Source organism: Hyperolius riggenbachi, chromosome 5 (assembly GCF_040937935.1).
Source record: "Hyperolius riggenbachi isolate aHypRig1 chromosome 5, aHypRig1.pri, whole genome shotgun sequence".
In the NCBI taxonomy this organism is placed as follows: domain Eukaryota; kingdom Metazoa; phylum Chordata; class Amphibia; order Anura; family Hyperoliidae; genus Hyperolius; species Hyperolius riggenbachi.
The window spans coordinates 353,314,865-353,332,742 of NC_090650.1; the positions used below are offsets into that span (position 1 = coordinate 353,314,865).

At 41.8% G+C, this 17,878-nt stretch overlaps 1 protein-coding gene across 1 annotated transcript in view; it reads left to right on the forward strand.

Moving 5' to 3' along the window:
- Positions 1-10,959, forward strand: part of MTFR1 (mitochondrial fission regulator 1) — a 58,021-nt gene extending 47,062 nt beyond the window's left edge. Inside the window, exons 6-9 of the mRNA XM_068237442.1 lie at positions 82-323; positions 1,675-1,948; positions 8,486-8,654; positions 9,444-10,959. Coding sequence (XP_068093543.1) covers positions 82-323; positions 1,675-1,948; positions 8,486-8,654; positions 9,444-9,509 — 751 coding nt within the window. The 3' untranslated portion in view covers positions 9,510-10,959. The remainder of the gene's footprint in view (positions 1-81; positions 324-1,674; positions 1,949-8,485; positions 8,655-9,443) is intronic.
- Positions 10,960-17,878: the final 6,919 nt, after the last annotated feature.

The window sequence follows — 17,878 nt, forward strand, 5'->3', positions numbered from 1 at the left end:
GCGTGAAGTGTAATGCACTGAATAAATGCTTCTTTTTGTTTTTAACTTCCTGCTTTTGTTAAACCTTTATATGGTTACCAGGACACAGAATCCTATAGCCCACAGCCTGTCCCCGGAGGATGAGTTGGCTCACTTTGACAGACCGCTTAGAAGACAGGTATCGTTACCCGTCTTATTTAAAGAGGAACCAGAGGTGAAATCGCCACCAGCGGCCAATGAGGAAGCCTTGCAGAAGATCAATGCTCTGGAAAATGAACTTGCCAGCTTGAGAGCCCAGATAGCAAAGATTGTTACCCTCCAGGAGCAACAAAGTGTGTCTGCAGGTATTTATACACACTGCTTCAAGGCTACATTGAGTTTTGTATTGGCAGCACCTCATAATAAAAGTATAGCTCTTTATTATGTGTAATTAAAATCGCATATTCGAGATAGGCAGGAATCTGCTCCCTAGTCACGATGAAACTGTGCCACTGATTAATGGCTATCTTGATGATGTAATTTTAATTACATATAATAAAAAGATATACTTTTATGACGTGGTGCTGCTGGTCTTCAGCGTTGTTGCATTTTAGACTCTGGGGTAGCAGAGTCACTCACATTTTAAGATGCCCATTGCTGGGTGCTTGTCACACCTGTTTGTTGAGCTTTTTATTGTAATAGGTGACATTCCACAGATCGGGTCATTTTATGCTCTGGCATCAGCAGGCATCTTATAGTCACCTGTGTTATTGATAATCGGGCTCGGTGAGTCGGGTGCTCGTTGCAGATGATAGCCCTTCAGCTACAACTTGAGAAATAATGGTTGTAGACAATCGACTTAAACTAGTGGTTGTTTGGGCATCGGGGGTAAGTATTCGCGGGCCTGTTGGGTTTAGGCACTAGGAGGGGGTGGTTAGTGTTAGGCATTGAGTGGGGAGGTTAGATTTAGGCCAGTCTACGCCGGAGAAGTGCGCCCTCTACATATCTCTCCAGCGCCTGCGCAAATAGCGCACTTCTCTGGCGTAGACTGGTCTACATCTAACCTCCCTAAACCCAACAAGATTGTTACCCTCCAGGAGCAACAAAGTGTGCCTGCAGGTATTTATACACATTGCTTCAAGGTTACATTGAGTTTTGTATTGGCAGCACCTAGTCATAAAAGTATAGCTCTTTATTATATGTCATTAAAATCACATATTTGCAGTAATCGGCTGTCTAGTCACTGTGAAACAGCAGCCTGTTAGGCATTGAGTGGGGAGGTTAGATTTAGGCCAGTCTACGCCGGAGAAGTGCGCCCTGTAAGTATCTCTCCAGCGCCTGCTGGAGAGATATGCAAATAGTGCACTTCTCTGGTGTATCGGAGCTGCAAGCAGAGCAGGACTGCAGCGTGGGAGCGATCAGAGCGTATGGGGCTGGAGGAAGCCCCATATATGTTTAAACGTTTCCTCTAGTTCAGCTCTGAGTCCCTTTAAAAGCAATTGGCAAATCAAGATTGAGCCCAATAAACTTTGGAAGTGGCAGTAGTAAATGTCTTGTATCACTTGTACAGACGATGGACTGTTTTTTCAATTGAAAGGGATTGTTTAAGCTGCACAAGTCTGCTGTGTGCAGGTAGTTTGTATCTGGGCTTTGTAGAAGTTGACTGGAAAGCTTATTTATTTATTGCTCTTCTGACTGGATTCTCGCATCCTATAGGTTCAGTTACATCTCCCCTCCCTGGTGCTGCTGCTGCTTTTCCTGCTGGAGTGCCGCCTCCTCCCCCACCTCCTCCGCCTCCCCCACCTCTTCCACCACCGCCTCCTGCAATTCACAGAAGCATCTCTGCCATTGATCTCATCAAAGAGAGGAAAAGCAAGAAGAAGAATTCAGAAACAACGGTTGTAGATGGCTCACCAAAGAGACCAGAAATACCAAACATGTTGGATGTTCTAAAAGACATGAGCAGTGTAAAGTTGCGCTCTGTGAAAAGGTAACGGCATGATTGTGTAATACATACCCTAAAAAATAAAGTACACCATACCCTGCTCAGACTTCCTTTCCCTTCATCATCCCATTTTTCTCATTTTATGGAGTTTTTAAAGGACTACTGCAGCAAAGAAAAGTTAGCCGTTAAAACCTGAAAGGACCATTAGGTATTTGACTAGTTTATCTACTCATGGGGGATTGTAAGGGTTTTCAAAAGCATTTCCTGAATGGCAGTTGCTAAGTCTAACTGTCAAAATAGTAAGCAAGTGAGTAGGGAGGCTGGATCGTATCTTACTGTTTTACAGTTTAACTGCAGTTCAGGAAATGCTTTTGAAAACCTAGAGAATCCCCCATGAGTAGATGGACTAGTCCAAAACCTGTCGGTTCTGTCAGATTTTAACTGCTTCCCTTAAGTGGTGGTCCTTTAAGCGTCTCTCCTTAAAGCGGACCTTAAACCAGGACGTCCTCTCTACTTTAAAAGATAAGCAACAGCATAATGACCTTTACAGATAAACATTTCCTTGTTACAGCTTATAGTGCCCCTCAGAGATGCTGCAGTGTAGCTACTTCCTGGTTTGCTGGGAGCACATACAGAGGTAACTTCCTGTTTACATATAGCTTGTCTGAATAGCGCAGTTCAAAGATGACAGCTCAAATTACAGTGGCTCATTACTAGCAGATAAGGTAGAATTAGACAGGCTTTTATCTCTAAATACTCACAGGTTGGGTTTCTCTGTGTTTTTCTTCTGTGGAAGAGTTTAGGTCCTCTTTAAGGGCCCATTCACACTAGAAGCGCTTTTCTGAGCGTTTTGCGATTAGAGTTTTTAAAATCTCTCCCATTCACTTTCATTAAAATTGCAGAAAAATTACCCTGATTTTCGTGATCGCAAAATCGCGGCAATTTTCCCACGATTTTTCCCGGTATTTTAATGAAAGTGAATGGGAGCGATTTTAAAAAACACTAAACAATCTCAAAATGCTCAGAAATGCGCTTCTAGTGTGAATGGGCCCTAAATGTCCCATAAGTCAGATTTTTGGGGAAGATCTTGTTCTAGAAATCAGGTCCCATGGCATGCCTTCTCTAGTCCACTGACCAACCTGATAGAGAATAAATTACAAATGGTAGATTTCAATGATCAGAATTGTGGTTATGGATAAATACTTGTCTTATTTTTCTGTTCTCTTTTTCTCACACTATTTTCTTATTAGCTAAATTGGTTAGCCAGTTATTCCATCTGAACTAGTTGCTAATGCCTGACTCTTTCCAGGCTGCGCCCTGCAATACACCCGCTTCAGCTGTTAGCACTGAGCACAGGCAGGAGAAAAGATGACTATTGTAGAAGAGCTTTCTTCAGAGGGAGCCAAAGAATAATGGCATAAATGGTTACCTCTGATTAGGAAGACTACAAGTTCATAGCAATATAATGTTTCACCTTCTGGACATTACAGATGCACATTCATGGCTAGCTCTGTGTAAACTATAGTCTAAACTAAACGCTGATTTGATTTCTGTGGGTTTTGGATGATTGTTCTGTAGACTTATGGGGTTGATATTTTCTAGGGAAATATGGAAGGAAGTGTGGATTGTTTTGAACTGAGGTGTGACACAGTTGAGTGAGTTTGGATGTAGTTTTGCCTTCTTAATAAAACTTAAAGTATTTGGGATAGTTCAGCTTTAATTGAACTGGTTTCCCATGATGCATCACTTCTGAATATGCAGTTCATCTCTTTATGCCCCTTAAATCAATGTGACGAACACACAACCTGTTCTTCATTCTAGAGAGTTGATATTGACAGCACGGTGGCGTAGTGGTTAGCTCTCTTGCCTTGCAGCGCTGGGTCCCTGGTTGTGGTCCCAGCGCACTATCTGCACAGAGTTTGTATGTTCTAACCATTTCTGTGTGGGTTTCCTCCAGGCACTCAAGTTGCCTCACATATCCCCTAAACATACAGATACGTTTATTGGTTTCCCCTTAAATTGGCCCTAGACTTATGATACATGAACTACAGGATACATACATACATACATAGACATGTGACTATGGTAGGGGTTAGATTATGAACCCCTCTGAGGGACAGTTAAGTAACAAGACAATGGCCTCAATTCACTAAGATCATGCTGGAGATAAGGCAAGAGAAAACTTACCTCCACACAGTGAGAGAGTTATCTTATCTTTTCATTCCTTAAGTTACCTCCTCTGTAGTTATTTTCACACACAGTTAATTCACAGCCTGTCTTTAACTCTGGAGTTATTTTAAGGATTGGAGAATTAACTTAAAGTCAGAAGAGTTAACTTTAGGTTTGCCTGAGGTAAACTATTTCCTGAGTACTACATGCCTTATCACCATGGTAACAACTCTAGAAACGTTATTAAAGACAGGAGATAAGCTTAGTGAATTGAAGCCATTGGCCTCAATTCACTAAGATCATGCTGGAGATAAGGCAAGAGAAGACTTACCTCCACACAGTTAGTTATCTAATCTCTTCATTCCTTAAATTACCTCCTTTGTAGTTATTTTCACATGCAGTTAATTAACAACCTGTCTTTAACTCTGGAGTTATTTTAAGGATTGAAGAGTTAACTTAGACAGAAGAGTTAACTTTAGGTTTGCCTGAGGTAAAATGTTTCCTTAGTACTACATGCCTCATCACCATGGTGATGACTAGAGAAACGTTATCAAAGACAGGAGATAAGCTTAGTGAATTGAGGCCACTGTACTCTGTACAATGCTGCAGAAGATGTCAGCGCTATATAAATAATATTGGCGCAGGTCTCCATTAACATGTTTGGCAAAAGAAAGGAAGAGAGAGAGAGAGCACTAGATGGTTTTGGCGAGGTGCTCAATTGCTGACAGACTTTTATTCTCAGTGTCAGTAATTCCAAAAGAGCAAAGAAAAGTAGCTGGGCTCTTAGGTCTAGAAGTCAATCCAACTTCATAATACACTGGAAAGCATACGGATTCAAAGCAGTGGTGTGGGATAGAGGAGAGATGTCACACTTTTACAGCTGATTCGCAGCACAGCCACTTCATCAGCGGCTACAAAGATGACAAACCGCTACCTCTGCACATGCTTATATGGAATATAATCTCTCCTCTATCCCCCTCTGCTGCTTTGAATCAGTATGTACTCCAGTGCATTATGAATAAAGTTGGATTTACTGCATAGACCTACGTGCCCAGCTACTTTTTTTTGGTTTCTCCATTAATGTGATTGAGGTTTGGCTGACAACAGACATTACCTGTAGTCTGATGTGCAAGCATGATCCAGTGACCATTATGAGAGATCACCATTTAAGCATGTACATGACAGCGCTAGTTTAGGCGACCCAGCAGAGAGCCTCATAGGTAACAGCACATTCTACAACATGAAGTGTAGTAATTGGCCAAATAGTGTGGGCATGGTTTACTACAACCTGAAACCTAAAAGTTTGAGTCCACCCAATCACATTAGCAGAATTTCCCTATGAGGTTTCCTCCTGGGCCACCTAAAGTAGACTAATGCCCATGTGACTTACATAAATGTGCATGCCCATCCTTGTACAGGAAGGATAAAGCCAGAAGACCTTCACTCACTGATACAATAGCAGGTTTCCAAAAATTAATACAGTTTTAGTGGATCACTATTCCTCAGGTACTGACCACACTAGATATGCGGTGAGGATCTTAAGCCTAATACACACCATACAATTTCCCATCAGATAGATGGGTCAAATAGATAATTTCTGAATGGTCTGATCTGATTTCCAATTTCTTTTTCTAAATCGATTTGCATTGAAGTGATCAGAAATCCGATCAGAGCTGTCGGAAATTATCTATTGACCCATCTGATAGGAAAATACCTGCAATTTCCCATTTTTTTCTAAAGGTATGTACACATGAGATCATTATCACCCATGCAAACTGTTAGCTTTTGGATTAGACAACCATCATTTGCTTCTAAAGCCCCATATACAGCATACAATTTTTTGTCCGATTAGAGTCATTGATTCGATTCAATCCGATATGTCCTATCGGGATTCGATTCAGTTTGCCATTACAAAACAATGGCAAATTGAATTGAATCCCGATTGGACATGTTGGATCTAATTGAATTGAATCGGACGAAAAATTGTATGGTGTAGAAAAAATCATCCCTGTGATTTTATCCAGTTTTGATTGGAGAGTAACAGACTACCTTGTGAAGAATAATGCTGACCTATCCGCGTGAAGACGGTATTCTCCATAGTTTTTTTTTTTTTTTTTTTATGCGTTTTTCCCTAGCTACCCACCTTAGTGTCATTCTTGTTGCTCCTTATTCCAGTAGCCATAAATACTACACTATATTTGTGCTCCTGGTTTTCTGTTTGTTTTTTTACTTTACGGTTCTGAAGTTGGTCTGCAGAGAGACACACATTCTCAGTCTTGTGTATATCGGCTAAGAGAAAAGCTCTCTGGATGTGTGGCTCCTTATGCTGGGCTCCTGCTTCTTGTGCGGGGCTCCTGGCCCTTTGCTTACCAACCAATAGTTCTCAAGCCACACCCCCAACATCTGAATCATGACTTGCAGTTTGAACATGCACAATCATTGCAAACGCCATTAAGTAATTAAGTAATAAACACCAGCTTCAGATGATATACGCTGAAAATTAACCCAGCCCTTAATTAATAACATACAGCTACATGAAATATGTTGTTTGTCAGGGAAATTTGTATCACCATTGTTACAGCAGGGTCATGTGATGGTAACTCAGACTGAATAGGAGACTGCACTGATTGCTCATTTTACTTTAGAAAAAACTAGTGTTTCCAGGCTAGATCAGACCTATACATGATGGGAGTGTTTCTGTGTCTCTCTAAATTTAGCAAGTGGATAAGTGTATTGTGCCCGATCTAATTCACTTTTTGAGTTTTATCCTAGGAGATAATTTTCATCTTTGCTTTAAAATAACTTTTCAGCACCCAGCAATTTAAAAAGTACAATAAAGTAGGTGAAAAAGTAGTGGCAAAATTATTTTGAGTATTTTCTTTCTTGCTGGTGGCTTAAAGGGAACCAGAGATGAACGATTCACACAAAATAAACATATCAGTTGATAGCTTGTAAAGAATAAATGCTCTACCCGATAATTTTGCCACTCTGGTGTGCCTTTTTGAGTGCTTTTTATCCATTATTGCTCCAGGAAATATCCAATATGGCCGCCGGCTCATATACCTTCTGCTTCCAGGTTATGAGGTGTTCTGGATGTGCTGTCTAGTCTCTATGAGACTATAGACAAGCAGGGCTGCTGCTGCAGCATTTCATCTGTGTGCTTTCAACTTCATATTCCGGTATGCTGTGTGGCTGCCTGTAAGAAGTGTCTCTCATAGTAATGAAACAGCATACAGTAGATAATAATGATGACTGGCTGCACAGACAGAGCACACAGATCACACAGAAACACTTGTCTGTTTCAGAGATTTTTCCTGCAGCAGCAGCCCCTCCCATGTCATCAGAGCTCTCAGTATGTAAAGCAGGAAATCTGATCCAGGAGGGGGAAGGCTTGATTCCAGGTCAAACCTCGACTGACTCAGTCAGGGATTCTTATCACAGCTAATTATAGACAGATTAAGCAGAGAAGAAAAGCAGGGTAGGTGTTTACTGTCATGTTCCCACTGATAAATGTAATAAAATACATGAGGGTGCTTTGTCTCTGGTTCTCTTTAAAGGGATTCTGTAGGGGCTTCCTCTGGATAAAAACCGCCACTTACCTGGGGCTTCTATCAGCGCCCTGTAGCAGTAATGTCCCACGCTGTCCTCCGATCACCCATTCCCCGCCGCCGGTACCGGGCATTATTCGTCTGTCATAGCCAAATAATGTGCGCTGCCATTCGCATCATCGGACGCAGTACGAAGGTTGCGCTGCCATTCGCGTCATCGGACGCAGTATGAAGGTTTCTTGTACTGCGCCTGCGCAGTAAGCTTCTGATGACGCGGGCAGGAGCGAGCACGGCCGTGCAGCCGCAGTTGGACTGCTTGCTGCGCTAAACCGGGGCCAGCGGGGAACGGTCGGATTGGAGGACGGCGTGGGACATTACTGTTATAGGGGGCTGATAGAAGCCCCAGGTAAGTGGCGGTCTTTATCCACAGGAAGCCCCTACAGAATCCCTTTAAAGGCATTTTATGGATAATTTGTGAACGATCATCTAGAAGAAAACTTAGGAGAAAAAGTGAATTGGAGCAGGGTCAATGTTTGTACCTGCACTTTACTGCCACTGTACCTGCATCTCCAGTGTTCTCCACAGGCTCTTTTAGCCGGGTGCTGCACCCGGCTCGTTTTGGTGAGCACCCAGCTGTTATCAGCTCACCTTCTTTGCTGTAAGCAGAGTTGCTCACAGAAGCACCAGCCCTGCATTCTCTCATCTCACTTTTTCATTGCCACCCGGCAGGAAAAAATTTATGGGAAGACCACTGACCTCACTGCCACTGTACCTTCTGCCACAGTACTTGTATCTGTAACTCATTGTACCTGTACCTCAGTGTCTGTACCTGCAACTCACTGGCTCTGTAACTGCCTCCCCACAGGACGCCTGAAGAGTGTAAACCTAAGCCAAGTGATCCTGCTGACCCAGCAACACTTATTGCAGAAGCTCTAAAGAAGAAGTTTGCATACAGATATCGAAGTGACAGCCATGGAGAATCCGATAAACATTTTCCAAAGACAGAACCAAAGAAGGCTGCAGACTCACCACTGGTATGTGAGAAGAACCATGTGCATGTCTACAGGTTCATGCTTTTCCTGAAACGGGTTTATTGTAAGGGATTTTAATAAACGTAAAAGTGAACCAACAGCATGGATCACTAATAATCTAGTAGGGAAAGTAAGTCAGAGGACATCTCTTTATTTTTGTGTGTGTAGCTTTACCTAATGTGGCACAGCCAAGGCTTGAAGTACCGTATATATTCACATATATGCCGACCCGTGTATAAGCCAAGTTACCCACTTTTCCCCCAGAAACCAGGAAAAAGTGATTGACTCGCGTATAAGCCCCGCCCCAATAGCCAAATGTGCCCCTAGTACAAGTTGCACTTCCTCCCCATAGCCAGATGTGCCCCAAGGATAAACAGCTGTTTCTCAAGATGTCACTTGATGGCATCATAGATATGAGACACAGTGATTGCCACACAGAAAGAATCTCCAATCGTACCAGCTGACACGTTGCTTGCACGGGGACACATAGTCTTGAGCAGCACACTCTGCACACCATGTTGCAGGGGATAGGAGCAAGAGCAGGATCATTAGTGCACAATCATTGCACTCCTCTGCCAGTAAAAAAACCTGCTCCACCAACCATTCTGCTCCACTGACCCGCATATAAGCCGAGGGGGGTAACTTTTCAGCACATTTTTTTTTGTGCTGAAAAATTAGGCTTATACGTGAGTATATACATTATATTAAATAAATATTGAAGAACAGTAGTAAGACAATGAACAGTGTTGTATTCTGTAATCATTCTCATAAAGACTGTTGGTTTTGTTTCAGTTTGGACCTCACATGCTGAAATCAACAGGGAAAATGAAGAGCCTTATTGAATCGCCAAAGTCTTGAAACTTGACACCATCTTCTGCCTTTCAGGACTTGTAACTGGGATGCTCAGTGTTGGAAGGAGCAGTGTATTAAAACCAGAAGGGATTGTGTGAGTTTATCACAACCCGGATAACACTAAATCTTGCCATACAGGAATGTAATTTAAGTACGGACTTCTAGTTCTAGTGATATATTTATGGTTTAATGGTTATCTAGTCATTGGAATTCTCTGCAATGCTGTAGGTGGCTGGTACATACTGAGGGGAGGACCTGTCCCTTCACTTGGAATTAGGCACTTTATGTAATGTGACGTGTTCCAGAATTATATAATAGGATGTAGATTTTTGTATGTTAAACAAAGGACAGTCCAGTTTTCTCATTTGTTTTAGGACATGTTTTAGCAGTGTTTTAAAGCTACGTTGGAACTTTTAAATTATTGTACAAACCACCTTTATTACTTTTAGAGTGAAACTGGTTTAATTTTTTAAGCAGAAACATTCACAGATTTGTGGTAAAGGAAATTCTGGAAGAAGATCTTGTAGGCTTGATTCACTGAAAAGTGCTTAAAACTCGAGCATTTTTTTTAATGTAAATTGGCACCAGCAGATCCCCAAAGCTGGATTAACCTCCAGTAGAGACCAGACTGCATGATCCACCCCCCTCATTGATCTCTGGCCTTTACATTGGTTCATATGCATAGGTTAATTGGGAAGTGGGTGTGGCTGGATCCCATTGATGCCAGCTCTACGGAATGGTACACGAGTACTGTGGTACCAGGTGCATCCTTTTCTTACAATCTCACTTTGATTACTTCAGATTCCACCAAACCTGGTTGGCAATTAATACAGATGAGTGAAATTTTTTCTTTAAAATGTACCTGGAGCAAAAAAGGAATACCTACCTATGAGGGAAGGGCACTGGATCCTGGAAAGGCTTACCACGCCGTCCTCCAGACTATCAATGCCATTAGTGGACCCCCAAAAGTAATCCAACAAGAGCTTGTTGGATCTCTACCACGCTTGAGTGTACTGCGTTTGCGTGAGTATGGCCGCACCTGTGCAGTAAGCCTGAGCAGCTCTGTGCTACTGCGCAGGCGTGTCCACGCAGGTACAGCTCATGCATGACGAGGAACACCATCACTATCTTCAAGAGGATCGCGGACAGCCGCTTTGGTTGGGAGGACGGCATGGGAAGCATCTGCAGGATCCAGAGGCTTTCCTCCTCTTAGGTATTTGCTTGTCCCGAGGTTCACCTTGGATTCACTTTAACAAATCACTCACAATGAGTTGGTCATTATCCAGCAAAGTATGGCTGTTTTTTTTTTAAGTGTTCTTGGTATAAACCAATGTTTTAATTATTTTTGGCTAAGCAATGCTTGACCGTTCTCGTACGATACATTGAGCTGTCATCGTTCTTCCAGTAATATAGTGACAAGAAACATCTGAATAAATGTTTTGCCTAGTTGTCCTTAGTTTTCTCTGCACTGTGTATGAATCAGGCTGGTCATCTGAAGCGCCAAATAAGATAACATCCACCCGATTCTGATGCCGCAAGCAAGGACTTCTGTGCAGTTATGTTACTTTGCAACCAGCTCAATAACCACTCCCTAGAGTAGGCTTTTATACCAGACAATACGCTATGCAAGCTTTTTAATAAATATGTTCTAAATCTGTTTAAGGCCCCATTCACACTGGAGATCACAAAACGCTAGCAAAATTACTAGCGTTGTGCGCCTGGGATTTTTTTTTGTATATGTATATTTTTTACTGGCCATTTTTGAGATATTTTAGCGATCATGAATTTTTTAAAATTGCGATCTCTCTAAAATTGCGAAAATGCTGCATGTACCGCATTTGCGTTTATCGCGAATGGGCGGTGATTGGTGCAGTGAGTTCACTGCCATATACTTTTAATTACACTAGCGCTTTTCAATGAGCTAACGATCACTGGCAATTCATTAATCGTCGGAAAAAGCCCACAAATCACCCCAGTGTGAATGGGCCCTAAAACTAGGGCTTTCTATATACATTTTTGATTGATTTCGCGATTGAACACTGATTAGGAATGTCTGGAGTTTTTAATGGGTGTGGAGGGAAAACACCATCCACGTGGCTTTGTACTGCATTGACTAATAAGAGGCTAGCAGACATAAATAACTAATAGTTACTGTATTTGGGAGAAGCAAAATATGCAAAAAATCCCTGCAGGTGCACCACAAACACCAAGCTCAAAGTCAAAATAATTAATCAGGGATATACCAAAGACACGGAAGATCAAAAATTGAAAAATTACTTTCTTTTTTATTTGCAAAAAGGTGCAGAAATATGTACACAAATTCTTTAATCACGTAAAAAAGTGCATATAATTGATTGAAAAAAAGGCTATAACTACTTCCAGATATTGTACTGAGGAGGAAGACCTATAATATATGGGCTCCTAAGGACAGCCCTGTGCAGTGCAGAGATGTACGGTAAATGTTTGCTCAAGTAGCAACAGGCAATGTATCAAAGTTAAAATACAAACCTCCCCAACCGGGTTATGTGGGAGGTACTACTGTGACCACACTGGAGTGCTGATCCCCCACCTCCCTGTGTGTATATCTCAGGGAGGGGTGTAGCTATCCAGCACACAGGTGGGGCAAGGAGAGTGCGTAATACAACTGGGTGAGTAGAGAAGTCCGAGGGGCTGTGTTATCAACCACCTCAGGTCCTGTGCGATACTACTCACCTGAGACAATGTTGCATAGTGTACAGCAAGCCTAAGGGGTGGTTCACACGGATGTCCGCCCGGCTTTTAGCGGCGTGGCGTTGGGGCTTTCGGTGGCTTACTGACGTGGTCTGCGTTTTTCATCCCTGTAGGGGGACAGTAGACGCGGCGGTTAATTTGACCCTCGGTCGCCTCAAATGACGGGGAAAATCGCAATCGGAATTCCGCGTTTGAGCAAACGCCAGTAAAAGCCTGGTACAAGTGCTCCCATTCACGCTGGTCTTTCCCAGCTTTTTGCTGATCTTAATACAGTGGTGAGAAGCATGTTCTGATGGGTACGAACAGAAAAGGTGCCAGGTACTTTGGGTGCCAGGTGAAACTGCTGGCAAAATATTGGCAATACTGCCAATATTCTACTAAGGCACCTGCATTTACAGTAATTCTATTTTGTAATCTAGCCCCAACTGTAAACTTTATGCCTAAAACTACCCGACTATTGCCAGTGCCCAAATAACACACTACGGTCTATGGCGGGCACCCTAATGACTTGCTGCATGTTCTGACGGGGTGTAGTGCTCTATAGGAGCAATGCCAGATGAGTTCTGTCCACTTTGCTGCAAATCCATGCGCAAGCCTCACTATATTATCATGCATATGCATCCTATCTTTGCACCCTGTGAAACTGACTGTTACTTAATATCTTGCCAGTTCTGTTAGTCATAACCTGTATTTAATGTTCTATACATTATTTAAATTGATCAATAGCTTACTGTTCTCTGTAACATTATAAAACGTTTGCGCTATTGGAAATGCATTTATATGTACTTTACGGTCTGTTGGATTCTCTTTATGCTGCTGTCATAAGATCAAATATCTGAGCTGTTCTTTCTGCTGCCTCTCTGTGGAGATGTGCAGTATATTGACAGTTTGCAGGAGGTAAATTAAAGTATTTCTTTTACGTCATGTATGGGTCACCTAAGCAATCACATGTAGGCCAGTGAAACTAGAGACATGCAGGAATGTCTGAACAACTGGACAGTAAAAGAATGGCCACCTCCGATTTCTTTATCTGGTATCAGATCTACTCTCTTCTGAAACACCACGAGGCTGCAACGCAAGCTGGGAGTCATAAAACCTGTACACATTTCAGGAGCTTGGTGGGGGTTTGTGGTTAAAGCTCATTGTGAGGAAATGGGGTATAAGATTGAGATAATGTTGAATATTTTATGCTTCATTTTATTTGAGCAAATAGGAATGTTTATACTCAGGTCAGCCCGTTTGCTTAAAGCAGACCTAAACCCTGGCACAAGAGACAAGTAAAACACAGACATCCACCCTGTGTGTGTTTAGAGAGAACAGCCTGTCTAAGGGTTTGTTCACACTAAGGGCATTTGCAAGTGTTTTTTGAGTGCAGGCGATTTCAGAACTTGCCCTAAAAGCGCTTGTGCAATGATTCCCTATGAGAGTGTTCACATATGAGCGGTTCATTTCCGGTCCACTCACCAAAGCGCTGCCAGTACCATTTTCAGGGCGATTTGCCTGTATTGGAAAGTATAGGGAAATCCTAGCGATTTCCTGAGCACTTTTAAGAATAAATACATTGTATTTATTCTTTTCCCGTGTCAGAGTTCACTTCCTGACTAACGTCAGGAAGTGAAAAAACAAATCGCTCTGCAAAAACACTTAGAAAAGAGCTGTACAAAAAAATCCTACCGAGCAGGTAGGCGCTAAAAAATAATTGCGCACAAAATGGCAAAACACTGGCGTCAGCGATTTATGATGTGAACAAGGCCTAAGTCTCCCTTATCTGCAAGTATTGAGCCAGTGTAATTTGAGCTGTCAGCTCTGTGCCGCTGGTGTGCCAAGTTGTATGCTAATATGTAAACACGGGGTTAACTCTGTGCTCCCATGAAACCAGGAAGTAGACACTGCAGATTTATTGCAGGAGTTGTGTAAGCTGTAAGAAAGAAATGTTTCTAAAGGTTATTATGCTTTTTCTTATTTTTTAGAGCAGAGAGTTCAGGGTTTAGGTCTGCTTTAAAATTAAGCATAAAATGTTTCCACTATTTGCTGGACTAACTCTCTGTTTTTCAATGAGCAGAGATTCGCACAAGGCACACTGGAATGGTTGCCTGTTCCTTCATGGGCTGTTTGGTGAATCCATAGCAGGCCGATGCTCCCTTCATCTTGTCCATTCCTCTATGGGCTGGTGCACACCAGAGCGGTTCTGGAGCGTTTTTAAAACGCTTGCAGGGGGAAAACCGCTTGGCTAATGAAAATGAATGGGCTGGTGCACATCAGAGCGGGTTGGTTTTTTCACAAACGCAAACTCCCGGGCTGCAGCATTTTTTTAGATTTCTGAGGCGTTTCTGACTCAATGTTAAAGTATAGGAAAGTGGAAAACTGCTCTGAAAAACGCTAGATCAGAGAGGTTTTCCAGGCGTTTTTGTTACAGAAGCTGTTTAGTAACAGCTTTACTGTAATAATATTTGAAATCTGCTACACAAAAAAACGCTAGGCATGTTTAGAAAACATGCCTAGAATCATTCTGAAATCTGCTTCAGAAACCTCTAGCGTTTTGCAGATCTGCTAGAGCTTTTTGATGTACACTGGGTCTTTCTGTGCCTGTCATGTCACACAGCAGCCGCCAAGAGATGGGAATAATGGTGGGAGTAACTGGGTGCTGTCTAGCCGAATGGTCTAGAATGCAAAGTGATTCCGCACCAATGGTCTTTAGATGTGCAGGGAACCATACCCTGGAGGTTCAAGTAGTCTGAAGGTGCGTACACACATGCGACTATAGTCGTTTGTAACGATCGTTCCCCGATCTTTACCAACGACGATCGATACAAAAAACGAACCACCGACTATTAAGGCAAACGACGAACGAGCCAAATCGCTACAAAAGAAAGTTCTGTCTCGGCGGATTTTTTCCAACGACGATCGTTTGCAAAAGTAGTACATCGTTGGAAACGATCGTTCGTACTAGGCTTGACATGCGCATTTCGCCATTTCTCCATGAAACTTCTCATTTTTATGCGCAAGCGCAATAGTTGCTTTATGTGATGTAACGTTCGTTCTAACGATCAGATCGTTACACACATTTTAAAACTAACTTTACTTAGGTCGTTCTTTCATCAATTAAAAGTTCGTTCGTCGTTCTCAACGAACGATCGTTGTCGCATGTGTGTACGTAGCATAAGAGTAATGATCCATAAGGTTTCGTACCATCTTGATAAAATCGTAGCTTTATTCAAAAAAGTTAAAAAAAGCATGAGGGACATGTGCCGGGTGTGACGTGACGCACGGCATTTCAGATTCTCGGTCCTTTCTCAAACTGCCGCAAAACAATGCCTAAGGACTGAGAGTCTGAACCGCCGTACATCATGTCAGACCCGGCTCATGTCCCTCCTGTATTTAAACTTTTTGAATAAAGCTATGATTTTATCAAGATGGTGGTGGGGAACCTTATGGATCATTAGCCAAATGGTCTATGCAGGAACAGCTAACCATATTCTGCTCTAACTTTCTTCCCTGTGCTGATCTTTTTGTGTGCGAAAACAAGGGAGATTACCTGTGTTGGGCTTTGTTCATATTATAAATCGCAAGCGTTGATCGATCTTTAAAGTTGTTTTTTTTAAGCAATTTTTTGATTTTTCTAAGTGCTTTTGTAGGTGCTTTTTGTTTAGCGATTTGTGCTCTTTTATCTGCAGACAATCAGGAAGTGAACTCTTTGACTTGGAACTGAATATCTTTTAATGTACTTTGTAATGAAAGGCGCTCACAAAATCGCTTATCCAGGCGCTTTTTAAAGTGCTTAGCGATTTTTCTATACCTTCCATTGAAGCGCAAACTCTCTGAAAATGCGTTTGCAATTAGAAAGAAAGCTCATCACTCGTGAGAACGCTCACATTGAAATTCATTACAGAAGCGCTTTTAAAGCGTTTCTTTAAAAAACACTAGCGCTTAAAAAAAAAAAATCTGTGTTCATAGTGTGAACAAGCCCTTAGGGAGCATTGTGGCTATTGTAGAATGTAGAATTGATCAATGGTTAAACGTTTGGGGCTCATTCTGTTAAAGTTCTTCCTTAATGAAAAAAAGTTGAGATTCCTTACATCAAGCACAAAGTTCAGGTTTAGCTTGAGCTTTAGGGACAATGTGGTTGTGTGTGTTGGGTGAACCTGCTAGTATTTGCCATTCTACAACCTATTGGCTTCAGTTCACCAAGACCTGGTCAGTAAAATACTGCATTTGGCATTTTAGACTTTTTTTTTTTCCCTGATTCACAAATGCGGTTGTACCGTAGTTTGGTAATTTACCAAAAAAACATGTCTTCAATTCACTTAAAGTGGACCCAAATTAAAAATACAAGATTTCAGAAATAAAATCTATTTTCTAAATTATAATAGCAGCCTTTTTTCAGCTGCATGATGACAAATATAAAATATTTTATATTTATTGGAGGAACCCCTCCCTTCCTTTCATGTTGCCGGGACAGAATCCTGCAGACTGGTGGAGTAGGTGGTCTCCGGCAAAGGAGGAATTGCTAATGGCTGCCACCCTAGTTATGAAAAGAGAAGGGTGAAAAGCATGCACTGAAATGCTCTTAGGCTTGAAGGAGTGTTTATTTATCTTTGTATGTGTCAGAGTGGTGCAACTAAATATTCTGAATTAAATGTTTGGGTCCGCTTTAAGACTTGTTCAGTAAAAAAAAAAAGTAGCCGTGTAACCAGCTGTGGAGTAGGTCTCTGCAGTAAGCTGTGTTCTGCTACAGTTATGTTCTCCCACTTCTGGTCAGAGTTGTGATGATTCTTCTGGTAAAAGTATTCTGCACAAACCATGAGCTGTTTCAGTCCTGTGACAGCGTACAAGAGTAAAAGGCATCCCCGACGTACCTTTAGCTTTGCATGCTCTCTAGTGCCTTTTATTCTTTGTATCAGTATTTTCCTATTCAAAACCTCTGAGTGTGTGCTGCTCCTGCATCTCGTGTTTTTATTTTCTGATGTCTCGCCCGGCAGTACATCAGTACCAATTGAGTGAGAAGTAGGATGGGATGGCTCCTCCTATTGGCTGGTTCCTTTGCCTGTACAATTCACCAAATGGCAGTGTGTCAGTCACCGACAGCTCCAGGCTGGAGGTAAAACACAAAATATCTCATTTGTTTTACCGAATGCTTGTATTTTTGCGAATTGACATTGAGGTATTTACCGCATAAGTCAGTAATTTTACCTCACTAAGTAATTTTCATTTTCCATGTGGCAACAGCCTTATTAAATTGATGATTGACAAATTGGTAAAATAAGCTGTTGTCTTTACTACCAAATGTGGTAATGCTTATTAGTTAATTGAAGCCTATGTGTGTAAACTGAGGTTCACTACATAAAAAACAAGTGTGTTGGGCAAACTGACTGAACCTGCTAGTATTTGCCATTCTACAACCTATTGTCCATAGCTGCTAGCAGGTTACCATGTACTAAAGCAGAGGAAGTTGTTTTGTACGGTAGTGCACTAGCCAAGAGAAACCGGAGTAGAAGAAAATTTAAAAATTGAACTGAAGAATTCAAATGCTTGGCTAACTGAGGAAATAGAGGTCCTGTCTATTATAGATATGAAATCTGTTTGGAATAACAGTCTTTCCACACAGGACGGTACATCTAATTTTATGAAAGTTTGGTAAACCCTGA